This window comes from Bombina bombina, chromosome 5 (assembly GCF_027579735.1).
Source record: "Bombina bombina isolate aBomBom1 chromosome 5, aBomBom1.pri, whole genome shotgun sequence".
Classification (NCBI taxonomy): domain Eukaryota; kingdom Metazoa; phylum Chordata; class Amphibia; order Anura; family Bombinatoridae; genus Bombina; species Bombina bombina.
Window position 1 is genome coordinate 822,713,920 of NC_069503.1, and position 24,911 is coordinate 822,738,830.

At 39.6% G+C, this 24,911-nt stretch overlaps 1 protein-coding gene across 9 annotated transcripts in view; it reads left to right on the forward strand.

Moving 5' to 3' along the window:
- EPB41L3 (erythrocyte membrane protein band 4.1 like 3) overlaps positions 1–24,911 on the forward strand; it is a 554,565-nt gene that overhangs the window by 491,721 nt on the left and 37,933 nt on the right. For 6 of the 9 annotated variants that reach the window (XM_053714936.1, XM_053714941.1, XM_053714943.1 and 3 more), the window contains 3 exons: positions 23,437–23,490; positions 24,334–24,369; positions 24,539–24,604. The exons of 1 other annotated variant lie outside the window; for it this stretch is intronic. In XM_053714936.1, coding sequence (XP_053570911.1) covers positions 23,437–23,490; positions 24,334–24,369; positions 24,539–24,604 — 156 coding nt within the window. The remainder of the gene's footprint in view (positions 1–23,436; positions 23,491–24,333; positions 24,370–24,538; positions 24,605–24,911) is intronic. 2 more of the 9 variants (XM_053714938.1, XM_053714939.1) reach the window with 2 other exon arrangements.

Consider the following 24,911-nt stretch of genomic DNA (forward strand, 5'->3'; position numbering starts at 1 on the left):
AGGGTTTGTCCTCGCCAATGGCAGATCCAGAGGCTCTATACGAGGTTGAGGCCCACTCAGACTCTTCGGAGGAGGCCCATTCTGGGTCGGAGTTCGTGTCATCTAAGCCTCCTGGTGCGGAGGAGCCTGATTATAGGTTTAGGATGGAAAATTTGTGTTTTCTGCTGCGACAGGTACTTGCTACTCTGGAGGTTCCGGAACCTAAGATCCCGGAGGAACCTGCGATTCCTAAACTTGACAAGATGTACGAGGACAGGGTGGTGCCTCAGACTTTCCCGGTTCCCGTTAAGATGGCAAATATTATTAAGAATAAATGGGAACAATTAGGGTCACCCTTTTCGCCTTTTTCTTCTTCTTTTAAAAAACTGTTTCCTGTTCCGGACTCTCAGCTTGAGCTGTGGGGGACCATTCCCAAAGTAAAGCAGACAACTATTCCTCTCGAGGATAGTTCGTCGTTTAAGGAGCCCATGGATAAAAAGCTGGAAAACATGTTGCGAAAGATGTTTCAGCACACAGGGTTTGTTTTTCAGTCTGCAGCGGCCGTTGCGGCAGTCACCGGAGCTGCGACATATTGGTGCAAATCCCTGTGTGATATGGTCGAAGGGGAGACTTCCATCAACGAGATACAGGAGAAGATTAAGGTGCTGAAGGTCGCCAATTCTTTCATCTGTGATGCCAATATGCAAATTATTCGCCTGAATGCTAAGGTGTCAGGTTTTTCAGTTTTAGCGCACAGGGCTCTGTGGCTAAAATCTTGGTCTGCGGACAAGACCTCCAAGTCGATTCTGTTGTCCCTGCCTTTTAAAGGTAAGATCCTGTTCGGTCCAGGATTGGATTCGATCATATCCACAGTTACAAGAGGCAAGGGAGCTTTCCTACCGCAGGATAAGAAGGCTAAGCCCAAGGGATATACTTTTTGTCCCTTTCGTGCAGACAAGGCCCAGCGCCAGCAACCCGCCGCAAAAGCGGACCAGTCCAAGGGATCTTGGAAACCGGCTCATTCTTGGAACAAGTCTAAGCAGAGTAAGAAGCCCGCCGAGACTTAATCGGCATGAAGGGGCAGCCCCCGACCGGTCTCCGGATCACGTAGGGGGCAGATTTTCTCAATTCTCAGACGCATGGTTGCAGGACGTTCAGGACCCCTTGGTTCTAGAAGTTGTCTCTCAGGGCTACAGGATAGGGTTCAGATCCCATCCGCCAGATGGAAGATTTCTCCTGTTCAACCTGTCGTCAAGACCAGAGAAGAGAGAGGCCTTTCTAAGCTGACTGCGCCTAGTCTTAGCCAAAAGAGGCTTTTCTGAAAGTGTGATTGATACTCTAATTCAGGCAAGGAAGCCAGTCACTCGTCGCATCTACCATAAGATGTGGAGGACTTACTTGTCCTGGTGTGAGAAGCATGGATATCCTTGGCACAAGGTGAAGGTATCCAGGATTCTGGCTTTTCGCCAAGAATCTTTGGAGAAAGGTCTTGCCGCTAGTTCCTTAAAGGGACAGATTTCGGCATTATCAGTTTTGTTGCATAGGAGACTCGCTGAGATCCCGGACATCCAATCTTTTGTTGAGGCTTTGTCTAGAATCAGACCTGTCTTTCGACAGTCTGCTCCACCTTGGAGCTTAAACTTAGTCCTTAAGGTTTTGCATAGGGTTCCGTTTGAACCAATGCATTCCATTGACATTAAGATTTTGTCCTGGAAGGTTCTCTTCCTGTTGGCTATTGCATCGGCGCGTAGAGTATCTGAGCTAGCTGCCTTGCAAAGTGACCATCCTTATCTGGTGTTTCATGCGGATAAGGCTGTCCTTCGCACTGGTTTGGGGTTTCTTCCCAAGGTGGTGTCTAACCGTTACATCAATCAGGAAATAGTGGTTCTTTCCTTGTGTCCTAACCCTTCTTCTTCTAAGGAAAGGTTACTTTATAACTTGGATGTGGTTCTTGCCTTGAAATTTTATCTTCAGGCTACAAAGGATTTCTGACAGTCTACATCTGTGGAAAGCACAAGGGGCAAAGGGTCTCTGCTACTTGGTCTTTTTGGATGAGGAGCTTGATTCACTTGGCTTATGAGACAGCGGGACATAAGCCTCCTCAGAGGATCACGGCTCATTCAACTAGAGCTTTGGCTTCGTCTTGGGCCTTCAAGAATGAGGCCTATATGGAGCAAATTTGTAAGGTGGCTACCTGGTCCTCCTTACACACTTTTTTACAAAGTTTTACAAATTTGAAGTTTTCGCTTCTGCGGAAGTGTTTTTTGGGAGAAAGGTTTTGCAGGCTGTGGTGCCCTCAGATTAGGGTCCGCCTTTTACCCTCCTAGTTTCATTCAGTGTCCTCTAGAGCTTGGGTATATGTTCCCAATAGTAATGAATTAAGCCGTGGACTCTACTTCCCTTTAAATGGAAAGCATAAATTATGCTTACCTGATAATTTCATTTCCATTGAGGGGAGGAGAGTCCGATGCTACCGCCCGTATCTCCATGGGGCGGACCTAAATTTAATCATCTTCTGGCACCTTTTATACCCTGATATTTCTCCTACTGTTCCTGGTTCCCTCGGCAGAATGACTGGGGGATGAGGGAAGTGGGGGAGGTATTTAAGCCTTTGGCTGGGGTGTCTTTGACTCCTCCTGGTGGCCAGGTTCTTAATTCCCAATAGTAATGAATGAAGCTGTGGACTCTCCTCCCCTCGATGGAAATGAAATTATCAGGTAAGCATAATTTATGTTTTGTCTGCCCAATTTTGATGCTGTGTTGTAAAAATAACCATGTGCCCAGAATGTGTTCCAGAGACTGTTATTGTCATTATTATGGGGTAGGTTAAGTGCTGGGTGATGTAATCTGTATGGATAAGTATAAATTATACTATTACTATCAAATGGGTGTGTTTTGATTACAGAACTGAGTGGGCGGAACAGTTGAACAGTAGGTCGTCAATACTTCAGTAACCCGCTTGCTTGCTTGCTCTGCTGCAAAGTGTCCCTGGATTTTTTTTTTAAATGTTGGCAACTATGTACAGGCAGCTAGCTGAACACATTCAATCACAAGAGACAAATGTGTGCAGGCACCAATCAGCAGCTAAACCCACTAGTGTAGGATATGTGCGTATTATTTTTCAACAAGCGATACCAGGACAACAAAGCGCATTTGAAAATAGTAGTTCTTTTTAAAGTGTCTTTAAAATTACCTGCTTTATCTTAATCATGCTAGTTTAATTTTGACTTTCCTATCCCTTTAAATAAGCAAATGGATTTTCAAGTTTTATAGCAAATTTTTGTATGACTGATTTCTTCTGCTAGTTTATGGTATGATAGACTGTGCTTTATAATACCACCTGGGAAGCGGTGTAACAGCAGAAACAGCGAAGTGTCTAGCCACACTCTATGCTGAAGATAATTGCGGTCAAACATTTCAGTGAGGAATCATTGTGATTTAACATATTTGTTGCCTCTTTATTGTGGACACTGGATAGTCTTTTGCTTTGTTTGGCAATTGCACATAACACTCTATGCTGGCCCGAAAAGTGACGTCAACGGCTTGTTAAGCACAGGTACAGCACTGGAGTAGAGTCATGGAGAACTCCCAGAGAGCTTAGCTGCGTAGTGAAGGGGGAGGGTCCCACATAACATGTTTTAGAGGTACCCTTGGCAAAACATCATTTGATATAAGCAGGTTATATGTTGATGCCTGCACTGGGTTATATGTTGATGCCTGCACTGGGTTATATGTTGATGCCGGCACTGGGTTTTATGTTGATGCCGACACTGGGTTTTATGTTGATGCCTGCACTGAGTTTTATGTTGATGCCGGCACTGGGTTTTATGTTGATGCCGGCACTGGGTTTTATGTTGATGCCGGCACTGGGTTTTATGTTGATGCCGGCACTGGGTTTTATGTTGATGCCGGCACTGGGTTTTATGTTGATGCCGGCACTGGGTTTTATGTTGATGCCGGCACTGGGTTTTATGTTGATGCCGGCACTGGGTTTTATGTTGATGCCGGCACTGGGTTTTATGTTGATGCCTGCACTGGGATGACCAGAGTATCAGAGGATTCCAGAGGATTTGAGAGATACGAAACATCTCTTGAGACTCATAGAGCAACTTTAGTTGAAAACTAATTATCAAATAATAACTATTGATGTTGTTTCCTTATATTATTGTATATAAGGGTTAATTGCCTTAAGATAAATGTTGAAGATATATACTTTATACAATATGGTGTGTGAAGATTACTTAATAGATACAGTGTGATTTATGTTAACTCATAATTACTTTGTTTTTAAGGGTAATTTCTATCTTCAAAAACGAGGTACAACAAAGGGGTTGAAGTTTTTTCCCTCATATGCAAATGTATACCTTGGGGTTTTTTGGTTTTTGGTTTTTTAAATGGAGAAGATATTTAATTCCTGTAACCCTTTTTTGAGAGAATCTATTTTTTACTTGTTTTATTGATGATCTCTGTATAGTTTGGAAAGGGGGCACTAATACTATCTCTTGCTGAATATTTAAACAACAATACTAATAATCTCAAATTTACATATTTTTATTTAAACAAAGAGGTTGCTTACTTGGATTTAAAAATGATATCAGAAAATGTTTTAAATAAATTAAGTAAAGAGGTATATAGAAAACCAGTATCGGGCAATACTATTTTAAGGTGTCATTCTAAACATCTTAAGAATGCAATACCTAAAGGATCATTTATGAGGATTTGCGGAAATTGCTCTGAAATTGGTTAGTGCTTATCCCATGCTATAGAACTCAATGGCTACAGTGAAACTTCTTTAAAATAAAAATAATTGTGCATGGAGGTGTTATACATGAATCAAGATGATTTGTTGAGTGATATAATTACGCATTTAAAACATTAAAAGTTTTTTTTTTAGCTTTTTCCACTTACAGTAGAAAACACTAGTGTTTGCAATGTAGTTAAGAAATACTTCTTTTGGAAAGAGAGCATAAATTATGAAATACCATGAAGAGGGGAGTCATGTTTGTACCAAGTAGAGCTAGAACTTTAGGGAATATCTTTAAAGGAGACTTCTCTAGGAAACCAAATGTACGGTTGAATTTGCTTCCTAGGAGAGTAGGGTATTTTAGATGTGGTAGTCATCCATATAAAAGTTGTAAACAAATCAGGATTGGTAATACTTTTAATTCTACCACTACAGGTTGTATTTATGAGATCAGGAATTATGTAAATTGTGATACTGGTCATTTATTTAATGGTACATTAAACACTGAGATAATGTAAAATGATAAATTATATATATAAAAAAATCTCTGCAATTTACTTTCCTGTAATTCCATTCTGAAACTGCAAGCTTTTCAGTTCCTGTTAGAAATGGAAGTGCAGAACACTTTTATATTCCACACAGACATTGGCTGCACACACTAGTGACTTGTTTATAACGGTCTCTAATTGGGTACTGCAAAAAAGGTTACTTGAGTTACAACATGACAGCTCCCATTGTTTTATAGACACTAAAACTTTACACTTATTTTGTCACTATTTAAACAACTAATGGAACTTTAAAAAAACACATCTATGTGTTCTTCTCAGACTAATATTTTCTTTGAATGCTTCATTCCGTTGAGCATTTTTTTAGTGTTTAATGTCCATTTAATAACCTGTAAAGAATGCCATTGTCAGTATACAGGACAAACTACACGTCCAGTAAAATAACATATCAGAGAGCACGTATTATCCCTTGAGGTTGAAATTCCAAAGACCCCAGTGGCGAAACATTTTGTCTTGCATAGACGGGGTGGAACTTGGAATGATGAGGTAATAAAATATGTACAATCTTTATTGTAGTTCCAAGTGATAGAAAGTGTACCCAATAGAATTACTAGTGGGGACAGATAGCTTTCAATAGGAGGGAATTTTTTTGGATATATCATTTGAGAACTAGCAATCCTAACAGTATTAATGAGATTTTGGATCTTAAACTGTATACAGACAATTGCAGGCCCATTTATCAAGCTCCGTACGGAGCTTGAAGGGCCGTGTTTCTGGCGAGTCTTGAGACTCGCCAGAAACACAACTTATGAAGCAGCGGTCTAAAGACCGCTGCTTCATAACCCTGTCCGCCTGCTCTGAGCAGGCGGACAGGAATCGCCGGAAATCAACCCGATCTAATACGATCGGGTTGATTGACATCTCCCTGCTGGCGGCCGATTGGCCGCGAGTCAGCAGGGGGCGGCGTTGCACCAGCAGCTCTTGTGAGCTGCTGGTGCAATGTTAAATGTGGAGAGCGGATTGCTCTCCGCATTTAGCGAGGTCTTGCGGACCTGATCCGCAGTGTCGGATCAGGTCCGCAAGCCCTTTGATAAATGGGCCCCTTAGTGTATTGGTTTAATACAGCAATATGAAAGTACACAAATAATTTTAAAATATTTAGTTTTTTCTCTGTCCCTTGATTTATACTTTATAGGTTATACATTGATATTAAACCATGTAGAATTTAAGCTATAAAGGACATGAATATGTGTTTTATTTTGTATTTATTTATTTTTTCTTAGAATTATCCCTCTGTACTTTTATATCTGATCACAAAGCACGAACATGTACATGAACTGTACATTTGTTTTTTATTTATTTGCATACTGTGACTTTAATGTATTGTAACTTTAATAATGATCTATGTGAGACTATTGACATGGTTAAAATGCTATACTATTTAAACTGGGTGGGAACACAGCTGTGTTTCCCTGATGAAGTGCCTTGTAGGCAGGAAACGCGTAGGATGATGGCTGTTTTTTTGTGCTGAAGTGGTGGTGAAACCTTTTTTTTAAATAATTTAATAAATGAATGGATTTTTAACTTTTAAAGGAAACTTATGCACAGCTGTTCTTTTTTCTGCTAGTTTATGGTGTGATAGACTCATTTTAGCATTTCAGATTACATTACGCCATGTAAAAGCATCAGATGACATTTAACATTGATACAGCCTATTTTTTTATCAACACGTCCAACCTCTTAAAAGCTGAATTCTCCCGTTATAGGACAGCTTGGAGCAGCTTATTAGACATTCAAATTCGATTTTCAATTATATTCTGGTGACAGCTGAACAAATTTAACTTAAAAAGAAAAATATTAAAAATAATGCAAATGAGGGAATAATAGTTGTTAATGAGTTGTTGAGAAGCTTAGCTCCTGGTTTATTGACAATTGCTACGTTACTTTTCCTTAACAGAACATAAAGTCCCCCAAAAAACTCATTATACATGTTAATGGCATAAATTAATTGTGTAGCAAAGGGAGTGGGTTGATGATTTAAAGTAGTAAAAAAATAAAAGATTAATAGTGGCATTTAGCAGTGGGAATGGAATCGAGGACACTGATAGGTTGACAGTGTTTTGTAAACATTACTTGGGACTTTATTCTGCATCAATTATAGCCTCCGTTTTTATGCCATTGTCCTAAGTAGCAGCTTCAATAATTTAATTTAAAATGCTGAATGTGCATAATTTTGTATTTTTCCACAAACAATACTGCCACACTTACCATAAAGATTTAGTGTTGTGTTTTTGTATTGTTCTTCAGCAAGTCATAACCATTCCAACTTTATAACATTTAAAATTTAAAATAGGAAGATCTGTCTGAACTGTGCTGGTACCTATGTTTTATATAAGCTTTTTATATGTTTCCAAGTACAATATTAAAATGTTTCTTGATTAAGTAATTACTTAAGTAATGTTTGCATGAGCTGTGCATTGCTGAATTTGCTAAATTAATCTTTTATTGCCATCTTAAAATGCATTATTTAAACATGTTGCAAGCATCTCCTTTTCTATAAAAAATATAAATACTGAATTATGTGTTTGTTACATATGCAGACTTTATAATTTGACTAATTGCAGTTTTCTTTTTGTCCTTTTGATCTTACACCTTATTTACTTTCTATCAGCCATCTTCTTTTGAAACTGACTCATTACATTCCACAGTGTACCCACATTCTAGTCCATCAACATCTTCAACAAAGCTGCGTAGGAGATGTAAGGAGAGTGCTAGAAAACAAGTAGGATGTGAACCACTTAAAGATATTATTCACATGTCAAATGAGCCTGAATGGGAGGCAAAACAAAAAGATATGCTCTATCAAGAAGAACAAGAAATTGCAATGAAATATAAACAGAATACTGGCAAAGGCGGAACATTGTTTTCCTTCTCCTTGCATCTTCCCGAATCATTTCCTTCTCTTTTGGATGATGATGGTTATCTTTCATTTCCTAACATTTCTGAAACCAACTTCCTGCCTGACAGCTTACAACATTATCTTCCTATACGGTCTCCATCTCTTGTTCCATGCTTTCTCTTCATCTTTTTCTTTTTGCTCTCTGCCTCTTTCTCTGTGCCATATGCCCTCACGCTCTCTTTTCCGTTGGCTATGTGCCTCTGCTACCTGGAGCCCAAGGCGGTCTCCTTGAGCGCCTCACTTGACAATGACCTGAGTGACAGTTCAGATGATGAGGTGTGTACCTCGGCATAGAACACATCTTTTTTATTTTTTTGTGTGTTTAGCGCTTTTGGTCTTAAATAATGCTAGAATGCTACCATACAAGTCCAACTTTCAGAGCCTCATTTGTGTCTGCTTACTAGTATTTGCAAGTTTGTCCTTAGGCAAACAAGGGTCAGGCACAACATTCTATACAAATAGAAATTAATTTGGAATACATTTTCATCAGATTTTAGATAGAGGGTAATCAAATAGCAAAACAAATTAATACACATTAAAATATTTTTTTATTTTAAATCGTATATTTATGTTTAGCCTTTTATATCAGTTTGCTAACTAACAAAATTACTAATTTAAAAATTAAAATATGCTTATATGTGTGTATATGTATATATTTGTGTGTGTGTGTGTGTGTGTATATATATATATATATATGTGTGTGTGTGTATATGTATTGTGTGTATATATATATATATATATATATATATATATATACTATATTTTTAACAACATTTTTGCTGTTTTCCAATTCAACTGTTATTCAGTCGGGGAGCTTCTTATTGATTGAAATGGCTTAGAAAATGATATAAGAAAACAACTTTGCTGCAATACATTTTTTTAGGGCCTATAAATTTACAGGAACCTTTATTAATTTTACATTATAGTATTTTTTTAACATGGTATTTAATTAACAGAAATAAAAAAGGAATATACGCAAAGTTGAATACTATATTGCCAACTTCTTTTCCTAGTCAACCTAAATATATACATGTACACATTCTTTTGAAAATAAATAATATGATAATCTTGTTTTATCTGAAGAAGGGGAAGGGAAATATAATGAAGAGAGAGAAAGAAAGAGAGAGGGCAAAATATATCACAAATGCAGTGGATAGGTTTGCAAGTAGTGAATCTGTCCACCTGCAATTGTGACTTGACATGCTGCATTGCATGGGGAAAATTAACATTGCATAAGAGCTTTCTTGTGCAATGCCATCCCTGCTCTCACTTAACCAATTGTGCAAGAGCAGAACATATCAATCACCCCGAACAAGCGAGTGTCAGGTTGATTGATCTAGATGCCTCTCAGGAGGTGGAGAGGCAAAAGAAGCAGTTTCTTCCAGTAGACTGAAACATAGCAATCAAACCTCCGTAGACAACCATTCGTTGTACTTAAGAGCTCAGTAACTTTAGACAATACGGGGTGGCCAACTCCAATCCTAATACAAGACTGCTGTTGTTGCATTAAAATCAGCTCTCAACATAATTCCATTCTCTTACCCCCTCAAATACTCTCAATCAACCACAACCCACATAACCTGAAACTTAGCTCATTCTCCCCTGTTACTGAGGAAGAAGTTTCTGCACTTATACTGCGCTCTCACCTCATTACCTGTCCCCTTGACCCTATCCCCTCTCAGCTACTCCCCTCCTTCTCTGCTACCATTACCCCTATACTCACACACATTTTCAACCTCTCCCTCAGCACCGGTATATTTCCCTCATCTCTGAAACATGCACTAGTCACACCAATCCTCAAAAAACCTTCCCTTGATCCTACCTCCCCATCCAACTGCCGCCCTATTTCCCTCCTCCCTCTTGCCTCAAAGCTTCTTGAAAAACTAGTATATGCACGCCTATCCCATTTCCTTACATCAAACTCCCATCTTGACCCACTGCAAGCTGGATTTCGTCCCCATCACTCCACAGAGACAGCAATTGTTAAGGTTACCAACGACCTACTTACAGCAAAATCAAAAGGCCATTTCTCTTGTTAAGTGTATCCAGTCCACGGATCATCCATTACTTGTGGGATATATTCCCTTCCCAACAGGAAGTTGCAAGAGGATCAACCACAGCAAAGCTGCTATATAGATCCTCCCCTCACATGTCATACCCAGTCATTCTCTTGCAACCCTCAACATAGATGGAGGTCGTGAGAGGACTGTGGTGTTTTATACTTAGTTTATTTCTTCAATCAAAAGTTTGTTATTTTTAAATGGCACCGGAGTGTGCTGTTTTTTCTCAGGCAGTATTTGGAAGAAGAATCTGCCTGTGTTTTCTATGATCTTAGCAGAAGTAACTAAGATCCACTGGCCGTTCTCGCACATTCTGAGTGAGGTAACTTCAGACTGGGAATGGCGTGCAGGTTTTCCTGCAACTAAGGTATGTGCAGTAAAATATTTTTCTAAGGAATGGAATTGACTAAGAAAATGCTGCTGATACCGAAGTAATGTAAGTAAAGCCTTAAATGCAGTGAAAGCGACTGGATCAGGCTTATTAATAGAGATATATACTCTTTAAAAAATGTGTTTTAAAACGTTTGCTGGCATGTTTAATCGTTTTTTTAACGTACATTTGGTGATAAAACTTATTGGGGCATAATTTTTCCACATGGCTGGCTTAATTTCTGCATAGAAACAGTTAACTAAGGCTTCCCACTGTTGTAATATGAGTGGGAGTGGCCTATTTTAGCGCTTTTTTGCGCAGTAAATAATTCAGACTCAGGCTTCCTGCTTCTTCCTGCATGATCCAGGACTTCTCTGAGGGCTCAAAAGGCTTCAAAAGTCATATTGAGGTAATCAGTCACAGCAAAGCTGTGACAGTGTGTTTGACTGTTTTAAAAAACGTTTTTCTCTATTGTTTATCCGGTTTGGGTATTAAGGGGTTAATCATCCATTTGCAAGTGGGTGCAATGCTCTGCTAACTTAATACATTTACTGTGAAAATTTGGTTGGTATAACTGCTTTGGTTCATTGTTATTTCAACTTGAGACAGGTTTTGTGCTTCTTAAAGGCGCAGTAGCGTTTTTATATTGCTTGTAAACTTATTGTGAAGCGTTTTTTTAAAGCTTGCCAGTCTTATTGCTAGTCTGTTTAAACATGTCTGACATAGATGAATCTACTTGTTCATTATGTTTGAAAGCCAGTGTGGAGCCCCATATGAATATGTGTACTAAATGTATTGATTTCACTTTAAATAATAAAGATCAGTCTTTATCTATAAAAGAATTATCACCAGACGACGAGGGGGAAGTTATGCCGACTAACTCTCCTCACGTGTCAGTACCTTCGCCTCCCGCTCAGGGGGCGCATGCTATTATGGCGCAAAGTACATCAGAGACGCCCATATCAATTACTTTACAGGACATGGCTACAATCATGAATAATACCCTGTCAGAAGTATTATCTAGATTGCCAGAATTGAGAGGCAAGCGCGATAGCTCTGGGATTAGGAGAGATGCAGAGCGCGCTGGTGCTGTAAGAGCCATGTCTGATACTGCGTCACAGTTTGCAGAACATGAGCACGGAGAGCTTCATTCTGTGGGTGACGGATCTGATCCGGGGAAACCTGATTCAGAGATCTCTAATTTTAAATTTAAGCTTGAGAACCTCCGTGTATTGCTTGGGGAGGTTTTAGCTGCTCTGAACGACTGTAACACAGTTGCAATTCCAGAGAAATTGTGTAGGCTGGATAGATACTATGCGGTACCGGTGTGTACTGATGTTTTCCCTATACCTAAAAGGCTTACAGAAATTATTAGCAAGGAGTGGGATAGACCCGGTGTGCCCTTTTCCCCACCTCCTATATTTAGAAATTTTTTTCCAATAGACGCCACTACACGGGACTTATGGCAGACGGTCCCTAAGGTGGAGGGAGCAGTTTCTACTTTAGCAAAGCGTACCACTATCCCGGTTGAGGATAGTTGTGCTTTTTCGGATCCAATGGATAAAAAATTAGAAGGTTACCTTAAGAAAATGTTTGTTCAACAAGGTTTTATCCTGCAGCCCCTTGCATGCATTGCGCCTGTCACTGCTGCTGCGGCATTCTGGTTTGAGTCTCTGGAAGAGGCCATTCACACAGCTCCATTGGATGAAATTATGGACAAGCTTAAATCACTTAAGCTAGCTAACTCATTTATTTCTGATGCCGTTGTACATTTGACTAAACTAAGGCTAAGAGTTCCGGATTCGCCATCCAGGCGCGGAGAGCACTATGGCTTAAGTCCTGGTCAGCTGACATGAATTCTAAATCTAAATTACTTAATATTCCTTTCAAGGGGCAGACCTTATTCGGGCCCGGCTTGAAAGAAATTATTGCTGACATTACTGGAGGTAAGGGTCATACCCTTCCTCAGGACAGGGCCAAATCAAAGGCCAAACAATCTAATTTTCGTGCCTTTCGAAATTTCAAGGCAGGTGCAGCATCAACTTCCTCCGCTCCAAAACAGGAAGGAACTGTTGCTCATTCCAGACAGGCCTGGAAACTTAACCAGTCCTGGAACAAGGGCAAGCAGGCCAGAAAACCTGCTACTGCCCCCAAGACAGCATGAAGGAATGGCCCCCTATCCGGAAACGGATCTAGTGGGGGGCAGACTTTCTCTCTTCGCCCAGGCGTGGGCAAGAGATGTCCAGGATCCCTGGGCGTTGGAGATCATATCTCAGGGATATCTTCTGGACTTCAAGGCTTCTCCTCCTCAAGGGAGATTCCATCTTTCAAGGTTATCAGAAAACCAGATAAAGAAAGAGGCATTCCTACGCTGTGTACAAGACCTCCTAGTAATGGGGGTGATCCACCCAGTTCCGCGGACGGAACAAGGGCAGGGATTTTATTCAAATCTGTTCGTGGTTCCCAAGAAAGAGGGAACCTTCAGACCAATCTTGGATCTAAAGATCTTAAACAAATTCCTAAGAGTTTCATCATTCAAAATGGAAACTATTCGGACCATCCTTCCCATGATCCAAGAGGGTCAGTACATGACCACAGTGGACTTAAAGGATGCCTACCTTCACATACCGATTCACAAAGATCATCATCTGTTCCTAAGATTTGCCTTTCTAGACAGGCATTACCAATTTGTAGCTCTCCCCTTCGGGTTGGCTACGGCCCCGAGAATCTTTACAAAGGTTCTGGGCTCACTTCTGGCGGTTCTAAGACCGCAAGGCATAGCGGTGGCTCCGTATCTATATGACATCCTGATATCCTGACATACAGAGATAGTTCTGGCATTTCTGAGGTTGCATGGGTGGAAGGTGAACGTGGAAAAGAGTTCTCTATCACCACTCACAAGAGTCTCCTTCCTAGGGACTCTGATAGATTCTGTAGAAATGAAAATTTACCTGACGGAGGCCAGGTTATCAAAACTTTTAAATGCTTGCCGTGTCCTTCATTCTGTTCCGCGCCCGTCAGTGGCTCAGTGCATGGAAGTAATCGGCTTAATGGTAGCGGCAATGGACATAGTGCCATTTGCGCGCCTGCATCTCAGACCGCTGCAATTGTGCATGCTAGGTCAGTGGAATGGGGATTACTCAGATTTGTCCCCCCTACTAAATCTGGATCAAGAGACCAGAGATTCTCTTCTCTGGTTGCTATCTCGGGTCCATCTGTCCAAGGGTATGACCTTTCGCAGGCCAGATTGGACGATTGTAACAACAGATGCCAGCCTTCTAGGTTGGGGCGCAGTCTGGAATTCCCTGAAGGCTCAGGGATCGTGGACTCAGGAGGAGAAACTCCTCCCAATAAATATTCTGGAGTTAAGAGCAATATTCAATGCTCTTCTAGCTTGGCCTCAGTTAGCAACACTGAGGTTCATCAGATTTCAGTCGGACAACATCACGACTGTGGCTTACATCAACCATCAAGTCTCACTCTTGCCACTTGTCAGCGATCCACATCCCAGGCGTGGAGAACTGGGAGGCGGATTTTCTAAGTCGTCAGACTTTTCATCCGGGGGAGTGGGAACTCCATCCGGAGGTGTTTGCTCAACTGGTCCATCGTTGGGGCAAACCAGAACTGGATCTCATGGCGTCTCGCCAGAACGCCAAACTTCCTCGTTACGGATCCAGGTCCAGGGACCCGGGAGCGACGCTGATAGATGCTCTAGCAGCTCCTTGGTTCTTCAACATGGCTTATGTGTTTCCACCGTTTCCTCTGCTGCCTCGACTGATTGCCAAGGTCAAACAGGAGAGAGCATCGGTGATTCTGATAGCGCCTGCGTGGCCACGCAGGACCTGGTATGCAGACCTAGTGGACATGTCGTCCTGTCCACCATGGACTCTACCTCTGAGACAAGACCTTCTAATACAAGGTCCTTTCAATCATCCAAATCTAATTTCTCTGAGTCTGATTGCATGGAGATTGAACGCTTGATCCTATCAAAGCGTGGCTTCTCCGAGTCAGTTATTGATACCTTAATACAGGCACGAAAGCCTGTTACCAGGAAAATCTACCATAAGATATGGCGTAAATACCTGTATTGGTGCGAATCCAAGAGTTACTCATGGAGTAAGGTTAGGATTCCTAGGATATTGTCCTTTCTCCAAGAGGGTTTGGAAAAAGGCTTAACTGCTAGTTCGTTAAAGGGACAGATTTCTGCTCTGTCTATTCTTTTGCACAAGCGTCTGGCAGAAGTTCCAGACGTCCAGGCTTTTTGTCAGGCTTTGGCTAGGATTAAGCCTGTGTTTAAGACTGTTGCTCCTCCGTGGAGCTTAAACTTGGTTCTTAAGGTTCTTCAAGGAGTTCCGTTTGAACCCCTTCATTCCATTGATATTAAACTTTTTTCTTGGAAAGTTCTGTTTTTGATGGCTATTTCCTCAGCTCGAAGAGTCTCTGAGTTATCTGCCTTACATTGTGATTCTCCTTATATGATTTTCCATTCAGACAAGGTAGTTCTGCGTACTAAACCTGGGTTTTTACCTAAGGTGGTTTCTAACAGGAATATCAATCAAGAGATTGTTGTCCCATCATTGTGCCCTAATCCTTCTTCAAAGAAGGAACGTCTTTTGCATAATCTGGAAGTAGTCCGTGCCTTGAAGTTCTACTTGCAGGCAACTAAAGATTTTCGTCAAACATCTGCCCTGTTTGTCGTTTATTCTGGACAGAGGAGAGGTCAAAAAGCTTCGGCTACCTCTCTCTCCTTTTGGCTTCGAAGCATAATACGCTTAGCCTATGAGACTGCTGGACAGCAGCCCCCTGAAAGGATTACAGCTCATTCTACTAGAGCTGTGGCTTCCACCTGGGCCTTTAAGAATGAGGCCTCTGTTGAACAGATTTGCAAGGCTGCGACTTCGTCTTCGCTTCACACTTTTTCAAAATTTTACAAATTTGACACTTTTGCTTCTTCGGAGGCTGTTTTTGGGAGAAAGGTTCTACAGGCAGTGGTTCCTTCCATTTAAGTTCCTGCCTTGTCCCTCCCATCATCCGTGTACTTTTTGCTTTGGTATTGGTATCCCACAAGTAATGGATGATCCGTGGACTGGATACACTTAACAAGAGAAAACATAATTTATGCTTACCTGATAAATTTATTTCTCTTGTAGTGTATCCAGTCCACGGCCCTCCCTGTCTTTTTAAGGCAGGTCTAAATTTTTAATTAAACTACAGTCACCACTGCACCCTATGGTTTCTCCTTTCTTGTCTTGTTTCGGTCGAATGACTGGATATGACATGTGAGGGGAGGAGCTATATAGCAGCTTTGCCGTGGGTGATCCTCTTGCAACTTCCTGTTGGGAAGGGAATATATCCCACAAGTAATGGATGATCCGTGGACTGGATACACTACAAGAGAAATAAATTTATCAGGTAAGCATAAATTATGTTTTTTCTCTGTTTATCCTCCTTGATCTGTCCACAGCCTTTGATACTGTTGACCACCCTCTTTTGCTCCAAACCCTCCAATCCTTTGGGATCTGTGACACAGCCCTCTCGTGGCTCTCTTCCTACCTGTGAAACCGTACCTTTAGTGTAGCCTTCTCTGGGCCTCCTCTGCCCCGTCACCACTTTCTGTCGGAGTACCGCATGGCTCTGTCCTCGGTCCCCTGCTCTTCTCAATCTACACGTCATCACTAGGTTCCCTAATAAAGTCCCACGGTTTCCAATATCATTTGTATGCCGACGACACCCAAATCTACTTCTCTGCACCAGACCTATCTCCTTCCTTGCTAACCCGTGTCACTAACGGTCTTTCTCACATCTCTTCCTGGATGTCCTCTCACTACCTCAAGCTAAATCTCTCCAAAACTGAGCTCCTTATTTTCCCCCCTTCTTCTAAAATCTCCACCCCCAATCTCTATAACTGTCGACAACTCCATCATTACCCCAACCCAGCATGCCCGATGTCTTGGGGTCACATTTGACTCAGATCTTTCTTTCACTCCTCACATTCAATCCTTGGCTAAAGCCTACCGCTTCCACCTTAAAAACATCTCTAATATTAAACACTTCCTTACACAAGACACAACTAAGATTTTAATCCACTCTCTCATCCTTTCCTGCCTCGATTACTGCAATTCTGTCCTCTCTGGTGTCCCCACCTGCCACCTAGCTACTTTACAATCCATAATGAATGCCTCTGCCAGGCTCATCTTCCTTACACGTCGCTCTTCATCTGCTGCAACTCTCTGCCAATCCCTTCACTGGCTTCCTCTAGGATCAAACACAAAATTCTCACTCTGACATACAAAGCCCTCAACTGCACTGCTCCCCCCTATATCTCAGACCTTGTCTCCAGATACTCTCCCTCCTGTCCCCTTCGCTCTGCTCATGACCTCCTACTCTGCTCCTCTCTTGTTACCTCATCACACTCCTGTTTAAAGGACTTCTCCAGACTGGATCCCATCTTGTGGAACTCTCTGCCTTGCTTCACAAGACTCTCCCCTAGTTTTGAAAGCTTCAAGCGCTCCCTAAAGACTCTACTGTTCAGGGATGCATACAACCTACGCTAACCTTTCTTTATACCAGTTCCTCTCCTCCATCGCTATCCCCTGAACCCCCTTAGCATGTAAGCCTAAGAGTCCAGCTGTTTGTAGATCACCTTCTTAAGAGCTGACTACAACAGTGCAACTCTTGGTAGGGCCCTCTCCCCATTTGATCCATATAATTGTTTTGTTGTACTCCGCATTTGTTTATAGTGCTGCAGAATCTGTTGGCGCTCTACAAATAACCTATAATAATAATAATAATTACGACTGGAGTTGGCCACCCCTGCTGTAATAGGATGTCACCATTTCTAATCTAATAGATCTGTTTTGGTCAACTGTAAGTTCTATTATTGTGAAGTGGCAACATCTTGGAGCAACAACTGCCCAGCCAAAAAGTGGTAGACTAGGCAAACTCACAGGGGGGGGGGGGGCATGGCAAGAGCTGAATCTCATAACATGTAAAAATGGTCTATCATCTGTTGCATTACTCACTGCAGAGTTCCAAGCTGCCTCTGGAAGCAACATCAGCACATGAGCTATGCATTAGGAACTTCTTTAAATGGGTTCCATGGCCGAGCAGCTGTAATCAAGGCTTACATCAGCATATGCAATGCTAATTGTCAGCTGGAGTGGTATAAACCACACTGCCACTGGACTCTGGAACAGTGGAAACACATTCTCTGGAGTGATAACTTACACTTCCTTATGTGGCAGTCTACTGAAAGAAGCTGGGTGTGGAGGATACCAGAAAAACGCTCACTAACCGGAATGCACAGTGCCTATTAAATTTTGTGGAGACAGATAACGGTCTGGGGTTTTTTCAAGGTTTGGGCTAGGCCCCTTAGTTCCAGTAAAGGGTTTACTTAATGCTACAGGATACAAAGACATTTTAGATAGCATGACTTTGTCCCTGTGCACAAAGCAAGGTCCACAAAGACACTTTTTCATTGTTGTTGTGTGGGGTAACTTGAACAGCCTGCACAAAGCAGTGACCTCAACACCAAGAAACATATTTGGGATTAATTGGAATGCAAATTGCAAGAAAGACCTTCATGTCCGACACCAGTGCCTGACCTCGTAAATACTCTTTTGGCTGCATAAGCACAAATTCACACTTCAAAATCTGGCAGAAAACCTTCCCTTAAGGGTGGCACGTGTTATAGCCACAAAGGGGGTTGGGGGCAACTGCATACTAATGCTCATGGTTTTGGAATGGCATATTGACCACCCTCATATAGAAATGATAGTCAGGTATTCACATTCGTTTGGCCATACAGTGTAGAATTTATTTTAAACTTTGCTGCCAAACCAACATAAACTAAGAGCTTATTTATTTTTAATGGGACAGTCCAGTGCAAAAATTGCAAGCTCTAATTTGTTAGCATTCAAGGGATCAGTAGTGCCTAAATTACATTCTCTTAAGTGTTTAACTCAAAAGGACAAAACACATAGTCAAACTCAGGAGCAACAAGCATTGTACCTCCTAATCTAAACAGCCAGTAGCTAACACTGCTGATTGGCACACTGGTTTTGTCCTGCTCTGGACCAGCAATTCTCTGTTACTTATGTGTTTGTCCCCCATTTATGGGGTTTTATACAGAGTACAAGGAACAGTAGTGCAAAAATTGCATTCTGCAATTAACTAAAGCATGTCATTTTAATACTAGAATGCCCCTTTAAAGAGAAAAATGATGCATGGGGTACAGACAATTACATGCTACACAACCAGCTAGTTTATATCTTCTGCGGCTCATCCACCACAGCAGATGAGCAAAACACCAGTAATCAGAGACTCCCCGATGGCTACAATATTCCACAATAAATAAATATGGCTCACTTAAATGACATCACCACTAACTAACCACCTGGGCTCACAAAAAAAAAAACTGAAACGCATGCCTGTTAAGAAGACTAGTCTATGTTGTCTCTGATCTATGAACTGTAACTATCTAGATATAACATTAATAATCATCACTGAAGATGGTTACTGTTATGGACTACCTGAATTTAAATATGTTTAAAAAGCAAGACACATTTTTTAAATTAGCTTAATTCATATATCCATGCAACATATTTGTTGTAATTATCAAAAAATAGTAATAATAAAAAATATATTTTTGCATCTCTACCTATCACACAAAAATGTTAAAAAAGGCTAGGGGCCAGATAGCGAGTGGCACACTAACAGTTAAATGCAAGCGATGTCTGGTTTATAGCAGCTGTTTGAGAGCATCGGATGTAGTGCGCGTATAACAAGTTGAAACTGAACGCGATCTCTTGAGCACAATTTAATTTACCGCTGGTCCGGATAGCGTGACCTTAGAGCTCAGGTTAACTGTTTCTCGGGGAAAAAAAGTGTCATAAAACGCATCAAAAGTACTTTTAGAAGTACAGTTACACTCGTAATAACAATAATAAAAATCATTTTTAAAAAATATTGTAGGAAAAATTGCTTTAACATAGATATACATACATATACATGTCTAAGTCCGATTTACTGTAATAACCCCATCTACACTATTTATTTTGCCTCCACCTGGGGGGTTCAAGCAAGGCGCCCTGCCAATCCTCTGGCATCCACCCCAAGTGAACCTTGGGGAATGAAGTTTACAAGGGGGGCTTCGCCTCCCTTGAACCCCCCAGGGGGAGGCAAAAAAGATAGGGGAATTACAGTGCATGCTATATATGTTTGATGCAGTGACTCCACACTCAGGGGATTTCTGATCATATATCTGGCTTTACCCACAGCAGCTTGGGTAATGTATGCTTTACCCGGGTAATCCTAGGATTGCACAATATTTGACTTTACCCATAACATATATATACATATGTGTGTGTATGTATATATATATATATATATATATATATATATATAATGTTTACATGTGTGTAAATATGTATTTATATGTTTATATATGTATTTACAGACATAAACATATAATTACATATATATATATATATATGTGTGTGTATGTATGTATATATAAATAAATATGTGTAATTTGTGCAACAAACATTAAAAAAAAATAGCTAATTTTAGGATAATATTGGCTTAAATTGCAGTCGGGTGGTGTGTAAAATTAGCCGCGTGGTGTGCCCATTAAGGGCTAGATTACGATCAGAGCGGTATTTTGCCCTCCTGCTCGCACGCTAACTCCGTTAGAAGTAAGCTTTTTGTGTGCATCGGTTAGCACTTGTAATACTAGTTGAAAATAAACCGTTTTCGCTCATGCACTAACCCAATGCACGCTAAAAGCAGAACTTCAAATATTATGACCACATGAATGTATTCCCCCATAGTCTTCAATGGAGCGCCAAAAGTGCTACTCGCGCACCCTACTGGTGCGCAAACTCGAAAATAAGAATATTTCACATTCCAATGTTCTTCACATAGCAGACTATGTTCTATTTATTTATAAATACATATTTTATATTTATATATATATATATATATATATATATGATCATGTTTTGTTTTTGTAAAATATATATCGATACCTATGTCCCTTTAAACAGTTTAAACTTTAATTTATTGAAGGAAGTGGTTGCTAAACACTATTCAATATTTGTTATACTGAGAAACTATATTGGTATAATTTTAAATATAAACAACAAATGAACTATTATGCATAATATACCATAGATCTTGTGCCTAATCCTTGCAATTTGTTGTGTTGTACATGATGCATGTGCATTAGTGTGTCTCAGTCTGACATGTCTGCATTACATTGGCTACACATAACAACTACAGGTTGTCAAAGCCCAAATGATAAATATAACTTTTTAAAATGTAGTTATCACACACATTTAGAACTAGATCATAAAGTTGGATATTACTTTTTTTTTACATGACACAAATGGATAGGAGCAGTAAATTAGCTCTAATATTGTATTAATCCTTTATATTAAAAAACAGATTTATTATCTTTGTTGTTTTTTTGGGGTTTTTTTTACACTATTTATTGACATTTAAATTGCCCCTCCTCACTTGGCGGAGATTTTGCCAGTTAATGCGACAAACTGATTTAGAAACCATTGAAAACCGCCTCTTATACCAGTGCATTTTGATAGTTTTCCCCCAGTTAGACAGTGCTAGTTCATATGTGTCACATAGATAACATTGTGCTTGCTCCCGTAGAGTTATTTATCAGTCAGCACTGATTGTCTAAAATGCATGTCTGTCAAAAGAACTGAGATAAGGGGTCAGTATCCAGAGGCTTTGATACAAGTTAATCCCACAGGTAAAACACATAATAATAATATAACTGTGTTTGTTATGGGGAATAAAGGGATTATCTATATTTGTAAACAATAATTTTCAAGTAGACTGCCACTTTCAATACTCACTAAAGTGACTAAATCATCAAAAAGTGTATGTATGTTTGCCCCGATCATATCATTCTTGAGATATAGAGTCTACTGTAGCTTAAAAAGACTGTGCACACCTCTGCATAGTATGTTGTGGTAAATTTAAGGGACAGTCTACTTGATCATATTTATTGTTAAAAAGGATAATCTCTTTATTACCCATTCCCAGTTTTGCATAACCAACCGTTTTATATTAATACACTTTTTACCTCTGTGATTATCTATGAGTGCCTACTCATAAATAGCTCCACGGGAGTTATCTATATGGCACACATAAACTATTAATGTCTAAATGTGAAAAAACTGTCAAAATGCACTGAGATAAGAGGCATCTTTCAAGGGCTTAGAAATCAGTTTGAGCCTACCTATTATTCACTTTCAACAAAGAATACCAAGAGAACAAAGCAAATTTTGATGATAAAAGTAAATTGGAAAGTTGTTTAAAATTGCATGCCCTATTTGAATCATGAAAGTTTAATTTTGACTTAACTGTCCCTTTAAATGATGTATCAGGGGTATCATGCAGTAAATAAGTTAAGCACACTATAAAAGCAGCTTATGGTACACACCTACAAAAATCAAGCTATCTTGAGAATGATTATTCTTATAGAAAAGTGTGTAGAAAATAACTTTTATTTGCATCAGTCACTAATGTTAAAAAATAAATTAAAACATTATCATACAAAATGTAAATGATGTTTGTAACTAGTTTTTCATGCTCTTTTAAAGCATCAATCATCTTAAAGGGACACTGAACGCAGAAGTTGGCTAACATGCATACACAACGACAAAACAATTTTTTTAAAAAGAAAAAACTTTAAAGGGACAGTCAACACCCCTTCGTCCCCTTCTTTACTAAATGCCATGCTCGTTCATGTATGAACCGTTGACGCATGCACATTTTAAGTTCTGTCAGTTTTCAAGCCGAAATCAGAAGTGCAAGCGTGAACGTGTGTTAAGAATCCAGCCGTGAATTTGATTCTGATTGGTTGATTCAATTAAACTGAAACCCACTATGTCACAGTGGGGGGAGTTTGGCTGCCATATCTCTATTAGAAAAATGTATGTGCTTTGGCCGATTACTCGTATAACGCTAGAGGTGTTGAAAATGGGATGCGGTGCATGTGCATCGTCTTTGGCGGATCGAAGGTATGGGATAAAGTTCTTTCGGGTGTTGACTGTTCCTTTAAGCTGTTAAACATTGATTCTGAAAGTAACAGGGAAGGCAGGTTTATGTAAAACTGGTCCTTGAGGATCAATTGCTGACTGGATTATAAGTGGTACTCCCACATTCTATTGGTCGCCTGGGACATACCTCCAAAAATACGGAAACCAGAACAAAAATACATTGACAGTTCCTTCTACATGTAGCAGAACTGGCTTCAATATCCCTTTGAGCTGCCTAAACATAATACGTTATTACAAATTTCAATTTTTTTGTAATGCAGACAAATCGGACAAAAGAGAAAATTAGAGTAAATTACAAATGAGGAGCTGAAAGTCAGGTGGCTTTTATAGTAGTTTTATCATAATAATTTATACTCTAAATTTATTAAGTAATTGAAGAACAGATTAAATGGGGAATATAATAGTTTTAAAAGTTGTATAGGTGTTTGTATCTAACTATCTAAATAAAAATAAGCTAAAGAAAATGAACAACATGTATCAGGTTTTTGTATATGAGTTTCCATTTGGATGAGATAAATGTTTTTTCCCCTCAGAAAGAATGTGTATGCCTTGAGTATTCCTCAGAATCTGTTCTGTTTGTTTATGTTCTGCTTTACATTTTTGTTTGCTTATCTCTGCTTTAGTGATTTATAAAGGGTTTTAATGAGAACATTAATATGGTCTGAATTTTTGACATCTTGGGTTTATTCTTTGTTCTTGCTTGCCTTTTGGAACCCTTGTATAACATAATAGACTGACAGTGAACAGACGGACACTGCTGCTGATGGTGAAACAACTGCCACTGAGGTTTGTAGTAATGCAGCCATTAACCTCTATCATTGGTTTTAGGAAGTCACATTTATCTATGTTAGTCAACATTGTTCAGTGTTAATGTTGTAGTTTGTCCATCGTGAATTTTTTATCATCTGATTTGCTGGGAATATCGCTAGGAAAATTACAGTATATTACATAAGTGGTTTCATAAAACTTATCCCCAACAAAGCACAAGCGTTATTAACAAAGGGGATACCTCATGCATAAAAGAGACCAATATAACTAATTGCTAAGAAAGTACTGTTTAATTCACTGGAGACATCAGTATAAATCTAAAACTTTGGAGCTTGGTTAGGAGCCTGAAAATCAGCACAATGTTATTTAAAAATAAGCAAAACTATACATTGTTACAAAAACACTCCCGGATGGGCTATATAAACGGATCATCTACAAAACATTTATGCAAAGAAAAATCTATAAGGATGCAGGTAAATCAACATTTATTGCCAAATAAAGACACCAGCAAAATACTATGTACTAATACAACACAAACCATACTGTGTAGAACAATATAATGAGCATGCACAGCTTGCCATATAACTGATTTCTATGGGACATTTTTCAATAGCCCTTTATATTTTATGTTATGAGGTGTATAGAGCAGTAACTGGCTTAGATTTCGGTGTGTCTTGGTGTATTATACATTATACCGAGTAATATCTAACTATTTTGGGATATGTTTGGAATGACACAATATTTTAGCAATATCAGGTTTATATTGCTGATTATCACGATGGAGGTTGCACAGTCTAGAAGTTCTGGTTAAAAAAAAGTCATACTTTTTTTTTTTTATCATTTTCTTAATTATGCTGCCAGTCGGATCAAGAAGAAGATACAGATGCAAAAACTCAGGTACATTCTGTTCTCAATTTATTGCTGCTCTTCAATAGTACAGTTTGTGCTTTCAGCCTTAATGTTGTGCTCTCTACCAGTTCATGAAGTAAATGATTGCAACGTTCATCAATCACATTCTGCAGCATTGTGTGTCTTTCTTAATCTTCCTTCTTTTCACTTTTTTCAGAATAGTCTCATTAAGCGAATAAAGGGTGAAAATGTATATGTCAAACATAGTAATCTTATGTTAGAGGTTGGTATTGGTACATACCACTGCATGCCCTTGTGTGTTGGGTTTTTAGCTTTAATTCTTTAGACATGCATGGACTAAATATCCCCACTTCCCAATTAACTGAGTGGATTATGATGAGCCTATTTTACTGTATTCTTTCCTATAAAACTCTGTTTTTAAGTTGTATGCTATGTTTCCCTAAAACCAGCATTTTATTTTATTCTACAGATGTAGCAGTTTGTTTTATTTTATGTATTCACTGTACAACCTCACTTTACAGCTTATTGTGCTTTTGTTGTCACTTTTCACCAATGGTTGTTGTAGCTCT